The following is an 18,172-nucleotide window of genomic DNA, read 5'->3' as shown; positions in this document are numbered from 1 at the left end:
GATATACTGTTTTCAAGACTTGATTAGAAAAACAAAACAACTACACACCAAGACTACCATGAATCAATTAGGCAACCTAGCAGTAAGTACCATTGCATAGCTCATATTTTATATTTCCTCAGTCGTGTTTTCTTTTAACTTTTTACTAACTATTATATATAATGAGAAAAACCGGTGATCTCGACTGATATCTTTGTGGGTGTGTGTCGTATAACACATGTATACCATTTCCAGTTGAAATTCTCCCACCTTTTGTTTTTTCCTATAATGTTTATGATTTTAGCAACTATCCAGAATGTCTTTAGAAAACTTGTCCATGGACAATATTAAGGCTCAAGTACACAACTTACAAAACAAACTGTCCTCACTACGTCCACCACAAGAATTCTTCAACATCAAGAATGTTTCAAAACCAGCAAACTTCTCCGATTTACAATCTCGTGTATCATATAACTTAGGTTATTACTCCTCCAACTATGCCCTAATAGTCGGTTGTCTATCCATCTACACTCTATTGACTAACCTCCTACTACTATTCGTCCTAGTCTTTGTCGTTGCTGGTTTCCTAGGGATCAACAAATTGGCAGGCCAAGGTCTTGTGACGCCGTTTGGTTCATTCAACACTACACAACTATACACTGGTCTATTATGTATCTCTGTACCATTAGGATTTTTGGCTTCTCCAATCTCTACTTTACTATGGTTGATTGGTGCATCATGTATGTCTGTGTTCTCTCATGCTTCCTTTATGGAAAAACCAATTGAGACCATCTTTGAAGAAGAGACTGTTTGAAAAAGGGACAACACTATGTATATATAAATATATATTAATTTAGCTGATCATTCAATATTTCTAACTTGGGTATACCTAGCATATATTTACAACAATAACAATTCAGTGGTTTTGATATAACATTATATATTTCAATTTGAACATTAATTAATTATCTCCGTCGGATTTATTCCCATTAGAGCAAAATTAGGATGATAAATTTCTCCGACAGAGAAAAGGCGCAGAAAACATCAACATCACTCAGTACGATATTGAACTAAAGAAGAAAAAAGGGACCAACCCCGCGCTCCCTTTTTTGTCTTTTCTGCGGGGTTTTCAATGCTCACAAGGATTATATATGGATTATGTAATAAATATAAAGAAATTTGAAATTAAATAAGCAAACAATCACAACCAGCAACAATAACCAGCGAAACAGATAAACAGATAAACAAACAAACAGATAATCCTTTTGAAAATAGTCAATTTAACTGATTTCTTATATTGCTGTTTTTTGCAATCTCTCGGGGTAGTCATAATAGTTATTGAAATAATATTGTGAGAATGGAAAAAAGGGTTTTGGGTTTCTGTTCAATTTCTTGAAAATTTTAAGTAAGCAGAAAAAAAATAGAATTGAAAAATTGGACTAGAGATTTAGTATAATCGAGCGTCTCCTCTTATCATTCTCATTCTCATTCTTGGCCCCTTTAAAGGAACTCATTACTAAGAATATTTATTATTTTATGTATATATAATAAAGTTAAAAGAACTAAATTCATATATATCTATATCCCATATATATATAGACTTTTTGCTAAATCGAACAAATAAGTGAGTACATAAAATAAAAGGAGGACAGCCTATTTTTAATGAATGAATTTAGAAAATACCAGTAATAAAAACACAAATAATGAGGGTAGTGGTACTGATACGAATGTCCATGGACATAAAAGGTCAAAATCGTTGGTAAGTATGATATTTGGTGAAGATGTAGCTGATGATACTCCAGAGTCTCAAGGTGCATTATCCAAGGCTATTGAATTAAAAATAGAACAAGAACGAACTAAACAACAATATTATCGTTTGGAGAATACAAATAAGACTATTGAATTATTACAACTGACTTCAAGACTTGGAATATCAGTTGCTGAAGTTTCGGCGTTATTATCCCCTTCAACTACACAGAGACAACAAATTAATAATACCCCTCCAAATACCAATACTAGTAATAGTAGTAGTCATGATACCAACAACAAAACACAGCAATATAAATTTCCTATGACGAATCAAGAACGTTTGACTGCTCCCCCGAAGATTTTACATAGACGATTGAATTCGCCGGCAAGAATCGGTGCTAATGCTATTGCTTCTTTAGCTGTAGAAAACGGATCCTCTGGAAGTATGACTATAAAGGAAGAAGAAAGTATTCAACTAGGTAATGAAGATGAAGATGAAAATGAGAATGGGGAGACCTATAGTAACCAAGCAATATCGCCATTAACTAAGAGGTTACCTACATTCCATAATTATATTACTACAGATAGAACTACAAGACATTCAAGAAACATGTCATTACCATCAATGAATAAATTTGTCAGAAATAATAATAATAATAATATTAATAATACTTCTACCACTTCTATGGCAAACTCTCAAAATATACCAGAAACGATGACCTCAATTCTAAGTTTTGATAACTTAAGGAATGATCCATCGTTGGAAAAACCAAAACCTGAATCTGCACGTCCTGCAAATATTCGTATATTAGAGAAATCTGGGAGTCAACCTTTTGGTCAATCTAAAAGTTCACTGGGATTGATTCAAAAGAAACATAGAAGAGCTAAATCTGCATCAGGATGTTCTGCATTTGGTGTCATTGATTTAAATGTCATAGAAGACTCTAAAAGAAAAGTAACGGTAGATGATGAAAAGAGGAAAGCTATTATTGCAAATATTTTAGCTAATGGGAAATATAACCCAAATATAAATTCAAATACAATTACAAACTCTACAATATCACCGAACAATCTACCGAAGCCAATTATATCTCCTCCGAAATCAATGGAAAATCAAGATAACGATGATGTTGACGAAAAGACTTGTAGTGAGAGTGGTAGCAGTAGATGCGCAAGTCCCGTACGTTATACAACACATAACCATACAGTTAACTCTGTCCAAAGACTCTTAAACGATTAACTTTTTTTTTTTAATGCCCCCTTCCTTTTTTTAATTTTTGCTTTTTACTTACATTTCAACACATTTTTAAACCAATTTTATGCATCTTATAAATATACAAATTCATACAATAATATCATATGTCATTTGCCAAATATATCATTGTGTTTTTTTTTTATCATATTAATTAATATAATAATTATTTCTTGAATATTAGTATGTACATATTTAATTTTATTTATACTCTTGTTATATATTTGCAGTAACGAGAATATGGATATTTTTCATATCAGTCATTGTTGTTTATTTTTCAAAACAACTACTTGATTAAAACATTTTTTTATGAGTATTAATGTTGCTTCCACGCTTTCATTTTCTTATTCCACGCATATTTGATTGATTTAGTAACACCTGCAGTAAATATACCCTTAGTAGTCTGTATAACACTATATTCTGCTATTCTATTTCTCAAAAGATGGACAGAGTTCTCATAAGTAAAACCTTGAGGTAGAGAATGATGTCCATTGATAACAACATCTTCCCAGATTGGACCATAATAATATCTGAATTTTTCTAGATTCTTAGTCACAATATTTGTAATCTTATTAGGATTTTCACCACCTAAAGTGTATCGGATATCACCTAAATAACTTAAACCAGAAATCTCTTTGAAGAATTGATATTCATCAATTCTTGATTGATTCAATTTTTGTTTTTGTTTCTTTAATGTTAGATGTTTGGCCAATGTTGCAGCATTTCTTAAATTTATTTGATTCCAATATCTTATAGACATATTATCCTTAAGAAATTTAACAGGTTTCTGTAATCGGCCAGCGAGGTAAAATGTATCCCATTGTGAAAGATCTCTTAAGAGTCTACTCATAGAGACTACACCATATTTCACTTGATGACCCATAATATTAGTAAATGGATTGAAATATATGCCTGCTCCAAGTTCTTGAAATGATGATATCTTACCACTCCCTAAATACTTCATACTTGAATAATGATGAGGATTTTGAATCAAATTTGTTGTATGAAATTTCACAGGATCGACTACACCGAAAATAATATCGATTTGAGGTTTCTCCTGAGGCTGGTCACTTGTATATCCCACTTGTTCAAATACTCCCGAACCATATCCAATTGCCACTTCGATCGAGGCATCAAATGAATTAACTATTCCTTTAAGTTCACGTTCTAGATCCTTCTCTACAATAATCACTTGATTGGATCCAAAATTTGGGGGAAGTTCTGTGATCTTAGCATTATGATCGGAAAATTTAATAGAAAGGTCATTGACTCTTTTAATTTGGTCTTCAAATATCGAGATATCCTCTTTTTTGGCTTTTTTTTCCATTATTATTCTCTTCCCATTCGGGGAGGTGATCGTTGTCGAGAGATGATTATCTAATATGTTTGAACTCTTGTTATTTCCTTGAAAACCAGAGGTATTAGATGCGTAAGGGTAACATTTCATAAAATAACGTTTTGTTTCGTTTCCTATGAGAGATCTAGTTGTTATCGTTATGGGAATATTTCGCAGAAACATTATGTGAAATGGAAACGTCTTTGTTACAGTACAAAAACACTCGAAATATTTGCACTAAAAGTGATGGTATTAAATTTAATCCCTGAGGTTTTAATATATATATATATATATTCTTGAATCAACGACCTTAGATTTTAATCCGAAATTAGTGTGTATTTAATAGACAAACTTTGGATACACACTATTCCAATAGTACTAGCTTCTTATTAACGATTGTACTCGTTAACTAGTAAATCACTTTCAAAAATACCACTGAATGGTCTGAGTTTCCTTTCTTATTCTTTTAATAACAGTGGTAGAAATTCACCAAACTTCAAGTAAGAGGGAAGATCTTTCTTTCTGTACGTATTTATTCGGATTTAAAGAAGAGAAAAAAATGTACCATGAATATATGAAATAAACCTTTCAGATATGGAGAACCATGATGAATGAAAAAATCGGCCGAAGCTTGAACAAAGGAACTCATCGCATTTTTTTTCAGCTTTTGGACAAACTGAAGAATTATTAATCAAGAAATAAGAGTAAATAATTTTTCAGTATTTTGAAGAGCCTACCATTCTATATCATTCTGAGTACTTTCAAAATTGCTTATAAATTAACTTTGTTTTGGTTTAATTCTTATAATAAATATCATTATTTGAGATTTCAAAGTATAGACATACAAGATAGTTTAACGGGAAAATTATTCGAAATAAAAGATGTCTGCTGAGGAAACAAACAATGAGCCTAAGAAGGTTCCAAGGAGAAGATTTGTTGGTTCAAGAAACGGTGATGGAAAAGGTATCAAAACCGTCTCTTCTGAAGATGGTAATGAACTAGTAAGAAAGGCTAGAAGTACGATAAATGGTTCCAGAAGTATGATTACACATATTCCAGAAGAGATCCTTAACGATGAAGAACTTAATGAGGCTATAAATTTGTTGCCATCTAATTATAACTTTGAAATGCATAAAACCATTTGGAATTTAAAGAAGAATAACTCTAAGCGTGTTGCATTGCAAATGCCTGAAGGGTTACTGATTTATTCCTTGCTGATTAGTGATATTTTGGAACAATTCTGTGGTGTAGAGACCGTAGTTATGGGTGATGTCTCATACGGTGCATGTTGTATTGATGACTACACTGCAAGGGCCTTAGAGTGTGACTTCATTGTTCATTACGCCCATTCGTGTCTGGTTCCTATCGATATTACAACTATCAAAGTATTGTATGTCTTTGTTACTATTAATATTGACGAAACACATATCATTAAAACCTTGCAAAAGAATTTCCCAAAGGGTAGTAAGCTTGCTACTGTTAGTACCATTCAATTTAATCCAACAGTACATAGTATAAAGGATAAGTTATTACATGACCCACCTAATGATCACTTACTGTATATCATCCCGCCTCAGATAAAGCCTCTATCCAGGGGTGAAGTGTTGGGGTGTACCTCGGAGAGACTTGATAAGAATCAAATCGATGCAATCATATTTATTGGTGATGGTAGATTCCATTTGGAGTCTGCTATGATTCATAATCCGGATATTCCTGCATTTAAATATGATCCTTACAACAGAAAGTTTACTAGAGAAGGTTACGATCAAAAACAATTGGTTCAGGTAAGAACTGAAGCTATTGAGACTGCTAGACGTGGTAAAGTGATTGGTTTAATCCTAGGTGCTCTTGGTAGACAAGGTAATGTAGGTACTGTAGATAGACTTGAGAAAACTTTAGTCGAACAAGGTTATTCCGTAGTGAAGATTATCTTAAGTGAGATTTTCCCACAAAAATTGGCATTATTCGATAAGATTGACGCGTTTATTCAAGTTGCATGCCCTAGATTATCAATCGACTGGGGCTATGCTTTCAACAAACCTCTTTTGACCCCATATGAAGCTAGTGTTTTGATGGGTAAAGATGTTATGTTTGATGAATCCTATTACCCAATGGATTATTATGAAACTAACGGTTATGGGAGAGGTCAAGCCCCTGCTCATTCTTCTTACGTTAGTTAATCTAGTTAAAATTAGTTATATTCATTAATAAAAATATTTATTTATTCTCACCAATTCATATATGTTTTAGTATATTTATGTGCCAATATAATTATATAAGTATTTAGTATTCTTATTCGAGACCTAGTAGAGTATGGAATTCAATTGGTGAAAAATTTAAAATTTCAAGAACACGTTGTTCATCATCCGGATTTAAATGGATTAGAATCCTCTGGAAGATACCATAAAATTTAGATAGTTTTTCAAAGCAATTTTCACTAATTTCATCAGCAATAGAAGGTGATGTTAATTTAAACAATAATTTCTCTTGAATATCTGTCATAGCTTGAGGTAAGTATTCGTTTAATTTGTGGTGAACATTTTCATTAATTGTATCTAAATTCATTAATGGATTCTCATTCAATGATAGATACATATCATAATCTAACTCATCTTGAATAGAATCGATTGGAAATATCATATTAAATAAATTGTTGTACATTCCAAGTCCTGTACTCTCGAACAGAAATTTAGATTGCACCTCTTTCATTTGAGACACTAAGTCTTTTAATTTAGTGTTTACAAGATCAAAGATTGATTCTTCACCGTTGTGTGGTCTCAAGATCGTATTTTTGAACGGTTGTAGTCTAGTTTTTATCAAATCAAAACAATTAATTTCTACTGTCAGTAAAGAAAGTTTAATATGCTCATTTTTCCTAGCTTGAGGGAATGCATCGTTTAATTGTTTTACCAATGTCACTGAGAAGGGATCTTTTGCAATGGTAACCAACATTTCCTGGTCAAGTGTTGTATTTTCTTCATCAGAACTGGTTTCGCCATCACCATCAGATTCAAAGGAGGATGGACCTTTCCTTCTTTCATAAAGTTCGAAGAATTCAACCAATTTGTTGAGATATTCTGATAGCCAATCAGGTTGCAACAAATCTGAATTCTCACCATATTGAATCGGTTTAATATTTTCCGTAAGGAACTTTGTAAAACATACTTTAATTTTCTTATTTGAGGTCTTTTTCAACGAATCAATATTTTTTATCAATTCATTCTCTTTAACGATGCCTTTCTTGACAAACATTAGATGGTATAGCTCCAGTAATTGAACAATCTCAAAATTAACTGCATCACTTTCTTCAAATCTAATGATTTGCTCAATTCTAATTCTACATGTATTTGATATGGATTGAACAATTTCATTTAATAGTTTAACATCTAAGCCTTTTAAAAATTCTGCCTGGTTTTCTTGTAAAATCGATTTCGGTGTATTTTCAAATTCTTCATATTGGAATTTAAATAAGGATTTGACAAAATCTGCTTCATTGGCAATAAGGGAATGTACAGATGCTAGAACATCACTAATATAACGGATAGGGTCATGTGCAGAAAGTACAATGGGTTTGATATCACTGTTTTTCTTCTTATTTATGTCAAATTGAGATAAAAATTTATCCAGGAAACTCTTTGACCTGGCTGATGTGACTTTGCTAACAAATTCTTGAAAATATTCTAAATCGTTTGATAGATAAACCAACGCTCTTTGGAAAGTCTTAGTGTCATAAATATTTTCATATTGCCTGTCAAACGCACTTGGTTCATTAGATTCAAAATTGTAAATGAAATCCATAAGGTAATTGAAAAATTTCTTACTTATTATTTCATTGTATTTATTTACTTTGTTGATCAATGCAGAACCAGCATTGTCCTTTGGTAACGCAAGAAGATATGTGGCATGTTCATTTATTTTGATTACTTTATTCAAAACATCAAAGTATTCGTTATTTATCTTCCCGTTAATAATAATATCGTCCTCAACTTGATTCAAAGTAAATTTTTCTTTTATGGCTAAGAATAATTGCTTTTTTAGTCTAATAAATTCCATATCATTTCTAAGAGAATCAATTGTATTCAGTAGTCTGGTATTTTTGCCTTTCTCTTTAGAATGATCTTGAGTTTCCGAAAGTATGAAGGTAGCTTCATCCCTGATTTTCTCCAACGGTCCCGAAAATCTTTTCATTCTCCTAATGATAGGCCTGAATTCTTCAAGGACTTTAATATGTTCTTTTAGTACCTCATTTTCGATATCACTTCTTAGTGTCTTTCTACTCAGAGTACCGGTATACTCAGGGCTGATTAATTTCTCTCTATCTAGCGATATATTATTTTTATTTTCTTCAAGGAATTTCAGGTTTCTCTTCAACTCTATAGTACGATTATAATTGCTAGAACTATAATCGTTTAAGATCTTTGAAAGTTTTTTTGATAAAACTAAATTTTTTGTATCAAGACTCTTAAGATCAATTGATGATCCACTTACCATATTATTCAGATCGCGTGCAATTTTGTTACTATCATGATTCTTTGTGGATGGTATTTTTGCTAAATTATCATTATCTAACTCTTGTAAAGTCTTAGTTTCATTATCGTTAGAGTTCAAGGCCTTGATAGATATGGCAGCATATTGGCTCATCTTATCATATAAGGTAACATTTGTAAATTTAGAATCTGACGCTATTATATCGGGAAGCTTAAAATTAGTATCCATTGGGGGTGTTGATTGATTTCCTATGTACGTTGAAAGATTGAGCCGTTGCATAGGTTCTGGCAACGCATCGTTTGCAGGTAACTCAGAAGCAATGGTGTCTGCAACGCTAAAGTCTTGATAGTCTATAAATTCCATTACGCTTATGGATCGCTGATAGTTTTCTTTGTTTTTGAGCAACAAAACCCTTTGGATTGGAACTATGTTTATAAGCATTCTTTTATTCAAAACAGTATTGAAAGAGTTTCTTTATATCAACACTAAATCATTTTTGAAATATTTCAGTAATTCATTCAACGCCGCCGCCTTGTATGAAGAGTGTTTTTTAGATAGCAAATGAAACATCAAGAACTTTGATGGGAAATGAATCACTGGTACGGTTCGCAGGAAGAGTAGTTTACAGATGGAAGTTAACATTTGGGTACATGACCAGTTAGATTATTTTATACCCAAAAATGTAATATATAGGAATATATAGATAATCATTTACTGCTATATAAGGAATTTATTAGATAATGCAGCTCGCTTGTTCTAATCTGATTCAATGTTGAATATATCTACTGGATACCTACGAACAGATCAGTATAGTATCATCCAAATAAACTACATTGAAATAGGATACATATTATTCTTTCGATAGGAATTACCTGGCATCTTAGTGTGCTGAAACTAGCATAATAGCGTTAGATTTTGATTCGTTAATTGTTGATTCTAAGCTGAAGCTTGCATAGTAAAGTTAGGTCTTGATTCATTCTCTATATTTAGTGGCAGGTAGATAAATGTAGATATACCATGAGGTTTAGCGTCAAAATAAACAAAATATATTTCTAATACTTTTTTTTTTTAATTGTTAGTGATTTTTTTATTAAAATATAAGTTGTAGAACAAATGGATTCGAACTTAGGATATAAGTTCAGAATTTTCTTTCTTTGTATGTTGTTTATTTATTTGAGATTCTGTTTCTCTTATTTCCTAATATTATTTCCTTACGTTATATTTAGTTCTTAATAGGATATATGTGATATCGTGCTCCCATATGATTTCTATCAAGTTTGGATAATTACAAAAACAACACCACATTTTATTAGTAACCCCTATACTATTATTCATCTAATAATAAAGTGCAACTTTGATTATTAGCTCCTATTGTCCATATCAATTAAACTCAAAATAAAGTCCGGGTAATACGACATACTGACCTTATTTCTAGCTACTGGTTTTTAAAAAAAAACAAATTAGTAGCTTTTATGGCCAAGTTGGTAAGGCGCCACACTAGTAATGTGGAGATCCTCGGTTCAACTCCGAGTGAAAGCATTTTTTGAGTTTTTATTACTGTTAATTTATTTTTAGCAAATAGTGATTAGAAATGTTCATCTAAATTTTACTTCTACTCAAATTTGTGATAATCTTTTTAATTATCTTTTTAAAGATATAATCTACTCTATATTTCTGCATTTAAAAGTAAAAATATACTTCAATTGTATTTAAATTGTATTTAAATTGTGTTAAACAGAGTTACTGTTGTTGAACTGCTCCTCTTTTGTGCATAGTAACGTTGGACAATGTAGCTCCAATAAACCCAATGTAGGGGGAACGAATACTACATTATGCAGTATATATCATGTGTTATTATATATACGGTAGTGCAGCACACTCTAAATTCTATTTATATTAGCTACCTTCTCCTTCAGATAGGTTAAGCTAATGTTAGCCTTTTTAGTGCTGCCGCTACATTTTAACAAATTGTACGTCCTATTTTTTTATTAATATTTTTAAATACTCTGTATAATTTGGAAAACTTAGACACAATTGTTTTTATATTTACTAGAATAATTGATCCTGAATGTTGTTTTATTACTAATCATTGGCTAGATTTTTCAAACCTCCCTCTCTTTTGGTTATAATTTCCAGAATTGAATAGGTAAAGGGTTCCTGAATGTGTATTGATACCAGTAAACCTTAATTGGATCCAGCATAAGGTGGTCACTTTGGGTTTCTTTTTTTTATTATATCATGACTTTGTTCTAATCTCTGATATGTATTTAATAGTAATTCGTTATTATACGATTGGGTCAATTGTAAATTACAATTTTGCTGTTCGATTGTTTGGCGTAAGGCCATCTGACGTTCTAATATTCGACCATGTTACATTGTTGAAGACACATCGAATTTATTTGATGTTTGCTGGTCTATTGCTAGCTTCGAATTATGCTCCTGTGAGAAAGATGGTTGTAAAAACGTTGGTAATGTTAACTGTTGTTCTTTTAGTGGTTGGGTCTGGGTCATATGTATATACCCTATTTGATCGTGTCTGTTGGACGTTTGTCCTTGTGAATGAATTTGAGGAGGATGTGTAGAAAATAAAATATTGTGATTAAGTTGACGATGTGGTATGGTTATATTTGGGAGAATGTCTTGGTTATTTATGAACATATGTGAATTTATACTACTTCCAGTAGATATGGGAAGTCCGCGATTTCTGAGAGTTTGGGAGTCACTTTCAAAGGAGTTTCTACTACTATCGTGACAACCTAAATTATTCTCTGATCTTAAGGAAGATGTTACATCCAAATACTGTAAAGGAGAAAAGTTTCCACTAGAGACACTTGATATTGTAGAATGATTGATATTTAATGGAGAAGTTGGATTATTATTGAAGCAATTTTTCCCCAAATCAGTCGGAATTTGAGTTTTGTTGTTCTTGAAATATTCGTATTGCATCGATAATAACCGTTTTTCGGTAGGCTGAGGAGAATTAGACGTTATTATGTTACGCTTCTTATGATTACCACCATATGGTCTGGAATTATCTTCGATGAGATTATAAGTATTACTGGAAGTGTCCAAAAGATCGTCTATTAAATTGTGGATGGATGGCAATTTAACTGAGTGATCATTATTTATTTTAATTTTTGTAATAGAATGGAACTGCACATTTCTACTTTGAATAATATATGGTTTCAATGAGTCCTTTTTAATAGTTGTATCCATATCATTTCTTTTTATTTTAACTTCACTATGCTTAATACCACATGATGGATGACTTTTAAACGATTTCAATACAGGTTGGTGCTTTGGGATATTTTCCCTCTTCCTTGGTAATAGATTATCCGTAACGATTTTCTTTTCTCTGATTATAGGTGACGGAGAACGAGATGATATAGTAATATGGGTTAAATTTTGTGTTTGTATTGAATTCTTCTGCAGATTTGATGAAACTTCCTCGGAAGTTGTTTGACTCTTGTTCTTTGTTGTCATGGTTTTCTTAGTAAATGGATTACATGTAATTAGGAAAATTGTCATTCTTTCCTGACAAAGTGTGACAAAATCATTACCAAAAAGAGGTACCCAAAAATATCTAATTGGATAGCAAAATCCTGAACATATCCTACGAGCTACTCCGATAGGTATCCACATACCTTGTATCTCATTAGGACCGTGAATAATGTGCTGAACCAAGGTAGGATAAGCCATATTTGAGAAAACAATTCTCCAAGGTGGTATATTATGGTTTTTCACTAAGTTTATTACGAATTTATAAAATGAAATACCGTTTAATGTCTGGGACCTTTGTGGGATTGCAGGCCGGCAACAATTATTTAAATTTTCAGAGTCTGCTTCACATTCAGCTTCAACATGTAATCTGGAATTTTGAGATGGCTTATTATTATTTCCTGTGTTATTAAATTCTCCTATTGTACCTATAGATGAACTATTATTAATAGTAGTACTAGTAGTATTTACGCTATTATATTTCTCCTTTTTTAATGAATTAGGTGATTGTTGAAGTGGCTCATTATTATCTTTTCCTGGAGTACATTTTACTGCTGGATCAGAAATGTTGCTTGCGTAACTGGGCATAATAACATGGTACATTTGGCGGCAATATTTCTGTAATTTCAGATTCTGTTCCTTGTTAGCCTGTATTCTTTTGCAAGTAATCAACCCTTTCATGACTTCTTTGTATAACCTTAAAATGCCAGTCATATTTACTTAACCAGTATTGTAGTCCCATATGATGCAATTATTTGGTGTAACTAGTGAACCATCATTGTTATTTTGTTGTTCATCTAATTTATTGAAAGGAAGAATACAATCCAATATTTGTCTCTTTAAAGCATCTTTGTTCAATCTTAATTTATTTTTAATCGATATAGGAATTTTCTTTAATGGGGTCTTAGAGATATCGAGAGAATTTTCTAAAGGACGATATTGTTCCTGTTCACTTCTTAAATTTATATTATTAATATTATTCGAAAGTTGAGGATTTATCTTTAAATTTGGTAAATTATATTCACAACAGTTTAATGTTACTTCTTTTGTATTTTTGTTTATTGTAGAACTTACTTTTTCATCATTTATAATTTTCTTAATTGAAGAACTTGTAACATTATTTTTGGCCATCGCGATGTCTTTATTATTATTATTATTATTATTATTATTATTATTATTTATAGAATTTATTTGTTCATTTAAATTTGAAATTGTAAAATTTTCTGAAGTAATCACAGGATTAACAGTATATTGATTAGTTGAAATATTTAATTGTTTAAGGTTTAATTCTTCGATTGAGAGTTTTGGTGTTTTAATTGAATTTTGTGAATAGAAGAATTTTTGATATAAAGTAATGAAAAAAGTTCTTTGATAATCATCTAAAGGACTATCAGTTAATCTAATATTTTCAAATTTTAATGCATATGCAGGACTTCTAGAGTCCTTTACTTTCATATTTTTTATATTTTTTTTGGGGGAAGTTATTTATACTCTCTGTTTTTTTATAATTAATTTTTACTATAATATATATATCTTTATTTAATCTAAATTATTTTACGGTAGCTATAATCATACTAAGGGAATAAGTATTAAAATGATACAGATTACATACGATTACTTGTTACAAATTCTTTGGGGTTGGGGAAGAAACCCCATTTTTATTAAGGTGTCAAAAAAAAGAATATTGTGACGCATCCCATTCCCAAAATATAATGTTAAAACTCATTAATATATTTAAATTACAGTAGAAAATTGATAGGTCAGGTGTCTACTAGGATTTTCTTAATAATTTATTTTCAATTCATTTTAAGTAAAATCAATAAACAACTAAATAAGGGCTTCCAAAATTTTCAATCTCAAATTATTTAAACTAATAAAAATAAAGTTTAATTTCTTTGTGATATCTGTAATAAACTACGTTTAGAAAAATGTTATTATTGAAAGTTACCGGAATTTCTAGAATTTTTTACACGAATTAAACTTTTTAAATATTTTAAAACTTAATTTTTTTTTAACGTTTATACTTCTTTCTCATATTTGGTTGAAGTTAATTACAGTTTTTTATTATCCAATAAGACCGGATTTGACTAATTAATTGTTTGTAGAAATGAAAAGTCTCCTTACGGTTTATTATACGTTAATAAATAAAGAAGAAGAAAATATTGGAGAAAACTTTAATTATGAATAGTTCACGAATTAATGTCTCTTTCAAATATATTTAAATCTCCACTCATTTTGTCAGAACCCTTATATTTCTTCAAATTGCAGCAGTACTGATCTCTCAGTTCTCTCGCTTTCTCTTTCCCTCTAAATAAATAAAAAAAAATAAAAAAAGGTGAAGGTTTGTTGTAGGGTACAGAAATGGAGAAATTATAGAAACCCTAATTCTTCTCCTCTCCCCTTATTTCTTTCTTTTGTAATTTTATTATTGTAATGCTTTTATTGAGCATCGCATATTTTGTTATTCCCTTTACCTTTTTATAATTTGGTCAATGTCGCTATTAAATTTCTTAAATTATGGTATGATTGTACTATTCGAAATTATTTAGTTTGTTGCAGTGACACTATTTACAATTATGGTGAGAGGAGATAGATTAATTACATTAAGTATGAATTAGTTAACATTGAAAAGTGTCACAAATATATCTCAAATTTTATCTGTTTTTTTTTACTTATTTATTAACGTTATAGTGGTATAATATTATTTCATTTAAAGAATAAATACTGATCAGCACTAATTAGTGAATTCAAAGTTCTAGAAGTATACATTAACTAGTCACAAACAAATATAATATAACAAAACATAAATTACGGAAGTAATTTACTAAACAAATTATAAAAAAGGACATGAGTTTAATAAAGTTGAGAAAGAGTAACGATATAAACTATAACAAGGAAAGAGGCCTCATTTCTAGCTATATTTATAATACTCGTTTAAGATATTATCTAACTTTATCATTGACATTTGTTTTATTAATTATATTATTTATAAAACAACAATTTATTAATTTAAAACAGTTCACCAGTTATGATACTGGAATTTTAAATATAAATTCAAATATTAAACTTGAAAATGGTTACATTATAACCGATTTTAATCAACAGGATCTATTAACACTAAAACCACTCCAACCCTCTACTATTAATCCATCACAATTTGAGACCTGGTTAACCCAAGAAGTAGTAATTGCTAGAAATAAAATATTAAAAAATATAAAATTTAGTGGTAATGAAAATGAATGGGATAATAATATTCCTTTGGGTGTTCTTACGGCTTCTCCCTCGAGACAATCTCCTAATTATTTTTATCAATGGACTAGAGATAGTGCCATGACTCTGAATGCATTAGTCTCGGATTATTTTGATAATGTTGAAACTGGACAAAAAATTCAAATTCATGATATTTTGTTGCAATACATTAATAACTCAATAGTTTTACAAAGATTGGATAATTTATCAGGTAAATTTTCATTGAAAGATAAATATAAAGGTTTAGCAGAACCTAAATTTAATATTGACAGTACACCATTTAATGAGAATTGGGGGAGACCACAAAATGATGGACCTGCTTTAAGAATTATTACAGTATTAAATTATTTAAAATTATTAGAAACAAATAGTTTATCCGTTGAAAATTTTACAAATCCTAATTATCATTATACATTTAATAATGAATTGGATATATTATCAAACTTAATATATTATGATTTACAATTTATTGTTTTAAATTATGAAGAAAGTAGTTTCGATCTTTGGGAAGAAATTGTGGATCGTCATTTTTTTACTACATTAGTTCAATTTTATGCATTAGAGAAAGCAATTAAAAAATGGGAAAACTTTAAACTTATGTATGGAATTTTCCCCAATAATGACAATAATTTATTGAATCAACTTAAAACTACACATAAAGTCCTTCTCGAGTATTTGTTATCTAAGGACAATTTTATTAACCCATATAAAGGTTATGTGGTTGAATCACCTAATCTGTTGAATATACGATCTGGATTAGATATTGCCGTTATATTGGCATCAATCGTCTGTCATCCTTCAAAGAGTATAATCAATAGTGACCATTTAGTTCCATTTGATGTTTATGATTCTGGAATATTAAATACTTTGTATTCTTTAGTGCAAAGTATGTCCATCATATATCCAATAAATCATCCTATTAGTAATCTCAATATTGGGGTTGCTTTGGGTAGATACCCTGAAGATATATATGATGGAGTTCATACTAGTGAGGGGAACCCATGGTTCATTGCAACGACATCTGCTGCTGAATTAATATTTAAATTAATCGAGTCATATCGTGTAGAAGAAAAGCCTATTGTAATTGATATTTGGAAGACAAAATTTTGGAGTTTGTTTTTCCATGAGAGTAATAAATTTCCTTGGCAAAAAGATTTAATTGTCACTATCCCATATAATTCAATAGCATTTAATATGACCCTAGATAATTTATTCAAATATGGGGATTCTTTCTTTGAAGTAGTCAGAAAACATATGAGTCATGAAGGTGAAATGAGTGAACAATTTAACAAATATAGCGGATTCCTCCAAGGAGCTAGTGATTTAAGTTGGTCTTATTCGACTTTTCTAGATGCAATAAGAGCAAGAAACAAAGTTCAAGGACTCACTGCATAGATTATAGTTCCCCATTGAAAAAGTTGCCTTAAAGACGCGTAAGGGTTTATATTATTAATTTTTTATCATAACATCATTACAATCATTTATATAATAAAATAAAATTAATAAATGCCAAATTTGAATAACATTGCATCGTGGGCTAAGAATCTGTTCTCGTTTCACCATTCGTGTATACTTTCCTGATAATTCCTACTCTACTAGCAATGGTTCATGTTTCAAATAGAGACATTTTCTAACTAGGTTATATACAGTCTTTTGGTCAACTAATCTGGGTCTATTGTTGGAAAACAGTAATTTTAGTTTATTCTGACCTCTCAAAATAGCAGCTAAATAAAATATGACTTGACATTCCTTTACAAATCCCTCATTGATGATAACATCTACTATTCTATCTTTTGGAATAAATGTTGCCCGTGGGGAACAAATTATATTATTGAGCGTATCTGGAAGGACGCTCAATCCACTTATTTCTGAAGTTTGAATACCACAGTTTTTAAATATAGTCAATCTTTCAATCGTAGGGTTCTTCAAAATCATACAACTGAATAGGAATATCAATGATTTGATCAATACAATGTAAGTTGTAAAACTTTCAAAAAATGTATGCTCGGGAAGTATGATCCATGCATTAAATATCACCACTATTATGCAATTGATGAGCTGTTTCTTTCGGAGCCCATTTGGTATAATTTGAACACTCACATAATTGTCATCTATTTCACGTTCAATATTAATCGTGTATCGCTTTCGCCTTACAGAGATATTATTCTTAAAACTTTTTGGCATCGTTGTTTTAACAATGTATGGTGATATTGATCTTGAATACGTGTGTTGGATGTAAACTACGTTTATCAACTGGAATGTTCTTATAATTTAGTCTTTTATTCTACTGCTTTCTCAACTTTTATGCATGTCAGATCAGCGAAATGTAAGACGACGATAATGATCGGTTCTGAAATTTATATTATTATTTTCCAGTCGGGCGATCGAGAGTGTTAGCTTCATTTTCTTTTATCAGGAACGTAACGCAAAATAGTTTTATAATACTATTAAACAATTGATATTTACGTTAGATGGTAGTTCTTTTATCCTTGAACAATTCTTGTATCATATTATCTTACTATTAAAAATAATTATATAGTTATGATGTCATTGTAATGTTACATACTTGTTTTGACCAGATACCTAACGGTTTTTTAAATGGGTTTCCCATCAAACACCAA

The 18,172-nt window shown here is 30.5% G+C and overlaps 7 protein-coding genes and 1 non-coding gene across 8 annotated transcripts; 5 read left to right on the top strand and 3 right to left on the bottom strand.

Annotated features, from left to right (window-relative positions):
• Positions 1–58: 58 nt before the first annotated feature.
• On the top strand, positions 59–793 carry YIP3 (Yip3p; the record flags this gene model as incomplete). The annotated part of the gene is made up of 2 exons (XM_041548915.1): positions 59–82; positions 284–793. The coding sequence occupies 2 exons, from the start codon at positions 59–61 to the stop codon at positions 791–793; spliced, it is 534 nt and encodes a 177-aa protein (XP_041404849.1).
• An 852-nt stretch (positions 794–1,645) lies between these two features.
• BOP3 (Bop3p) lies at positions 1,646–2,968 on the top strand (the record flags this gene model as incomplete). The annotated part of the gene is made up of 1 exon (XM_041548914.1): positions 1,646–2,968. One exon carries the CDS (start codon positions 1,646–1,648, stop codon positions 2,966–2,968), a length of 1,323 nt encoding a protein of 440 aa, XP_041404848.1.
• Positions 2,969–3,296: 328 nt separating this feature from the next.
• On the bottom strand, positions 3,297–4,499 carry TAM41 (putative phosphatidate cytidylyltransferase; the record flags this gene model as incomplete). Its single annotated transcript, XM_041548913.1, has 1 exon — positions 3,297–4,499. One exon carries the CDS (start codon positions 4,497–4,499, stop codon positions 3,297–3,299), a length of 1,203 nt encoding a protein of 400 aa, XP_041404847.1.
• Positions 4,500–5,197: 698 nt separating this feature from the next.
• On the top strand, positions 5,198–6,496 carry DPH1 (2-(3-amino-3-carboxypropyl)histidine synthase; the record flags this gene model as incomplete). The annotated part of the gene is made up of 1 exon (XM_041548912.1): positions 5,198–6,496. One exon carries the CDS (start codon positions 5,198–5,200, stop codon positions 6,494–6,496), a length of 1,299 nt encoding a protein of 432 aa, XP_041404846.1.
• Positions 6,497–6,608: 112 nt separating this feature from the next.
• On the bottom strand, positions 6,609–9,167 carry COG6 (Golgi transport complex subunit COG6; the record flags this gene model as incomplete). The annotated part of the gene is made up of 1 exon (XM_041548911.1): positions 6,609–9,167. One exon carries the CDS (start codon positions 9,165–9,167, stop codon positions 6,609–6,611), a length of 2,559 nt encoding a protein of 852 aa, XP_041404845.1.
• A 1,103-nt stretch (positions 9,168–10,270) lies between these two features.
• KABA2_02S04928 lies at positions 10,271–10,343 on the top strand. The gene has a single exon. It is a non-coding gene; the product is annotated as a tRNA-Thr (tRNA).
• Positions 10,344–15,149: 4,806 nt separating this feature from the next.
• Positions 15,150–16,946, top strand: SGA1 (glucan 1,4-alpha-glucosidase; the record flags this gene model as incomplete). Its single annotated transcript, XM_041548910.1, has 1 exon — positions 15,150–16,946. The coding sequence occupies one exon, from the start codon at positions 15,150–15,152 to the stop codon at positions 16,944–16,946; it is 1,797 nt and encodes a 598-aa protein (XP_041404844.1).
• A 192-nt stretch (positions 16,947–17,138) lies between these two features.
• On the bottom strand, positions 17,139–17,735 carry GPI15 (phosphatidylinositol N-acetylglucosaminyltransferase GPI15; the record flags this gene model as incomplete). Its single annotated transcript, XM_041548909.1, has 1 exon — positions 17,139–17,735. One exon carries the CDS (start codon positions 17,733–17,735, stop codon positions 17,139–17,141), a length of 597 nt encoding a protein of 198 aa, XP_041404843.1.
• Between the last annotated feature and the right edge of the window lie 437 nt (positions 17,736–18,172).

Source organism: Maudiozyma barnettii (assembly GCF_903064755.1).
Source record: "Maudiozyma barnettii strain CLIB 1767 genome assembly, contig: KABA2_02, whole genome shotgun sequence".
Lineage (NCBI taxonomy): Eukaryota > Fungi > Ascomycota > Saccharomycetes > Saccharomycetales > Saccharomycetaceae > Maudiozyma > Maudiozyma barnettii.
The sequence above is the reverse complement of the archived record's forward strand: the minus strand, read 5'-3'. Positions and strand labels throughout refer to the sequence as shown.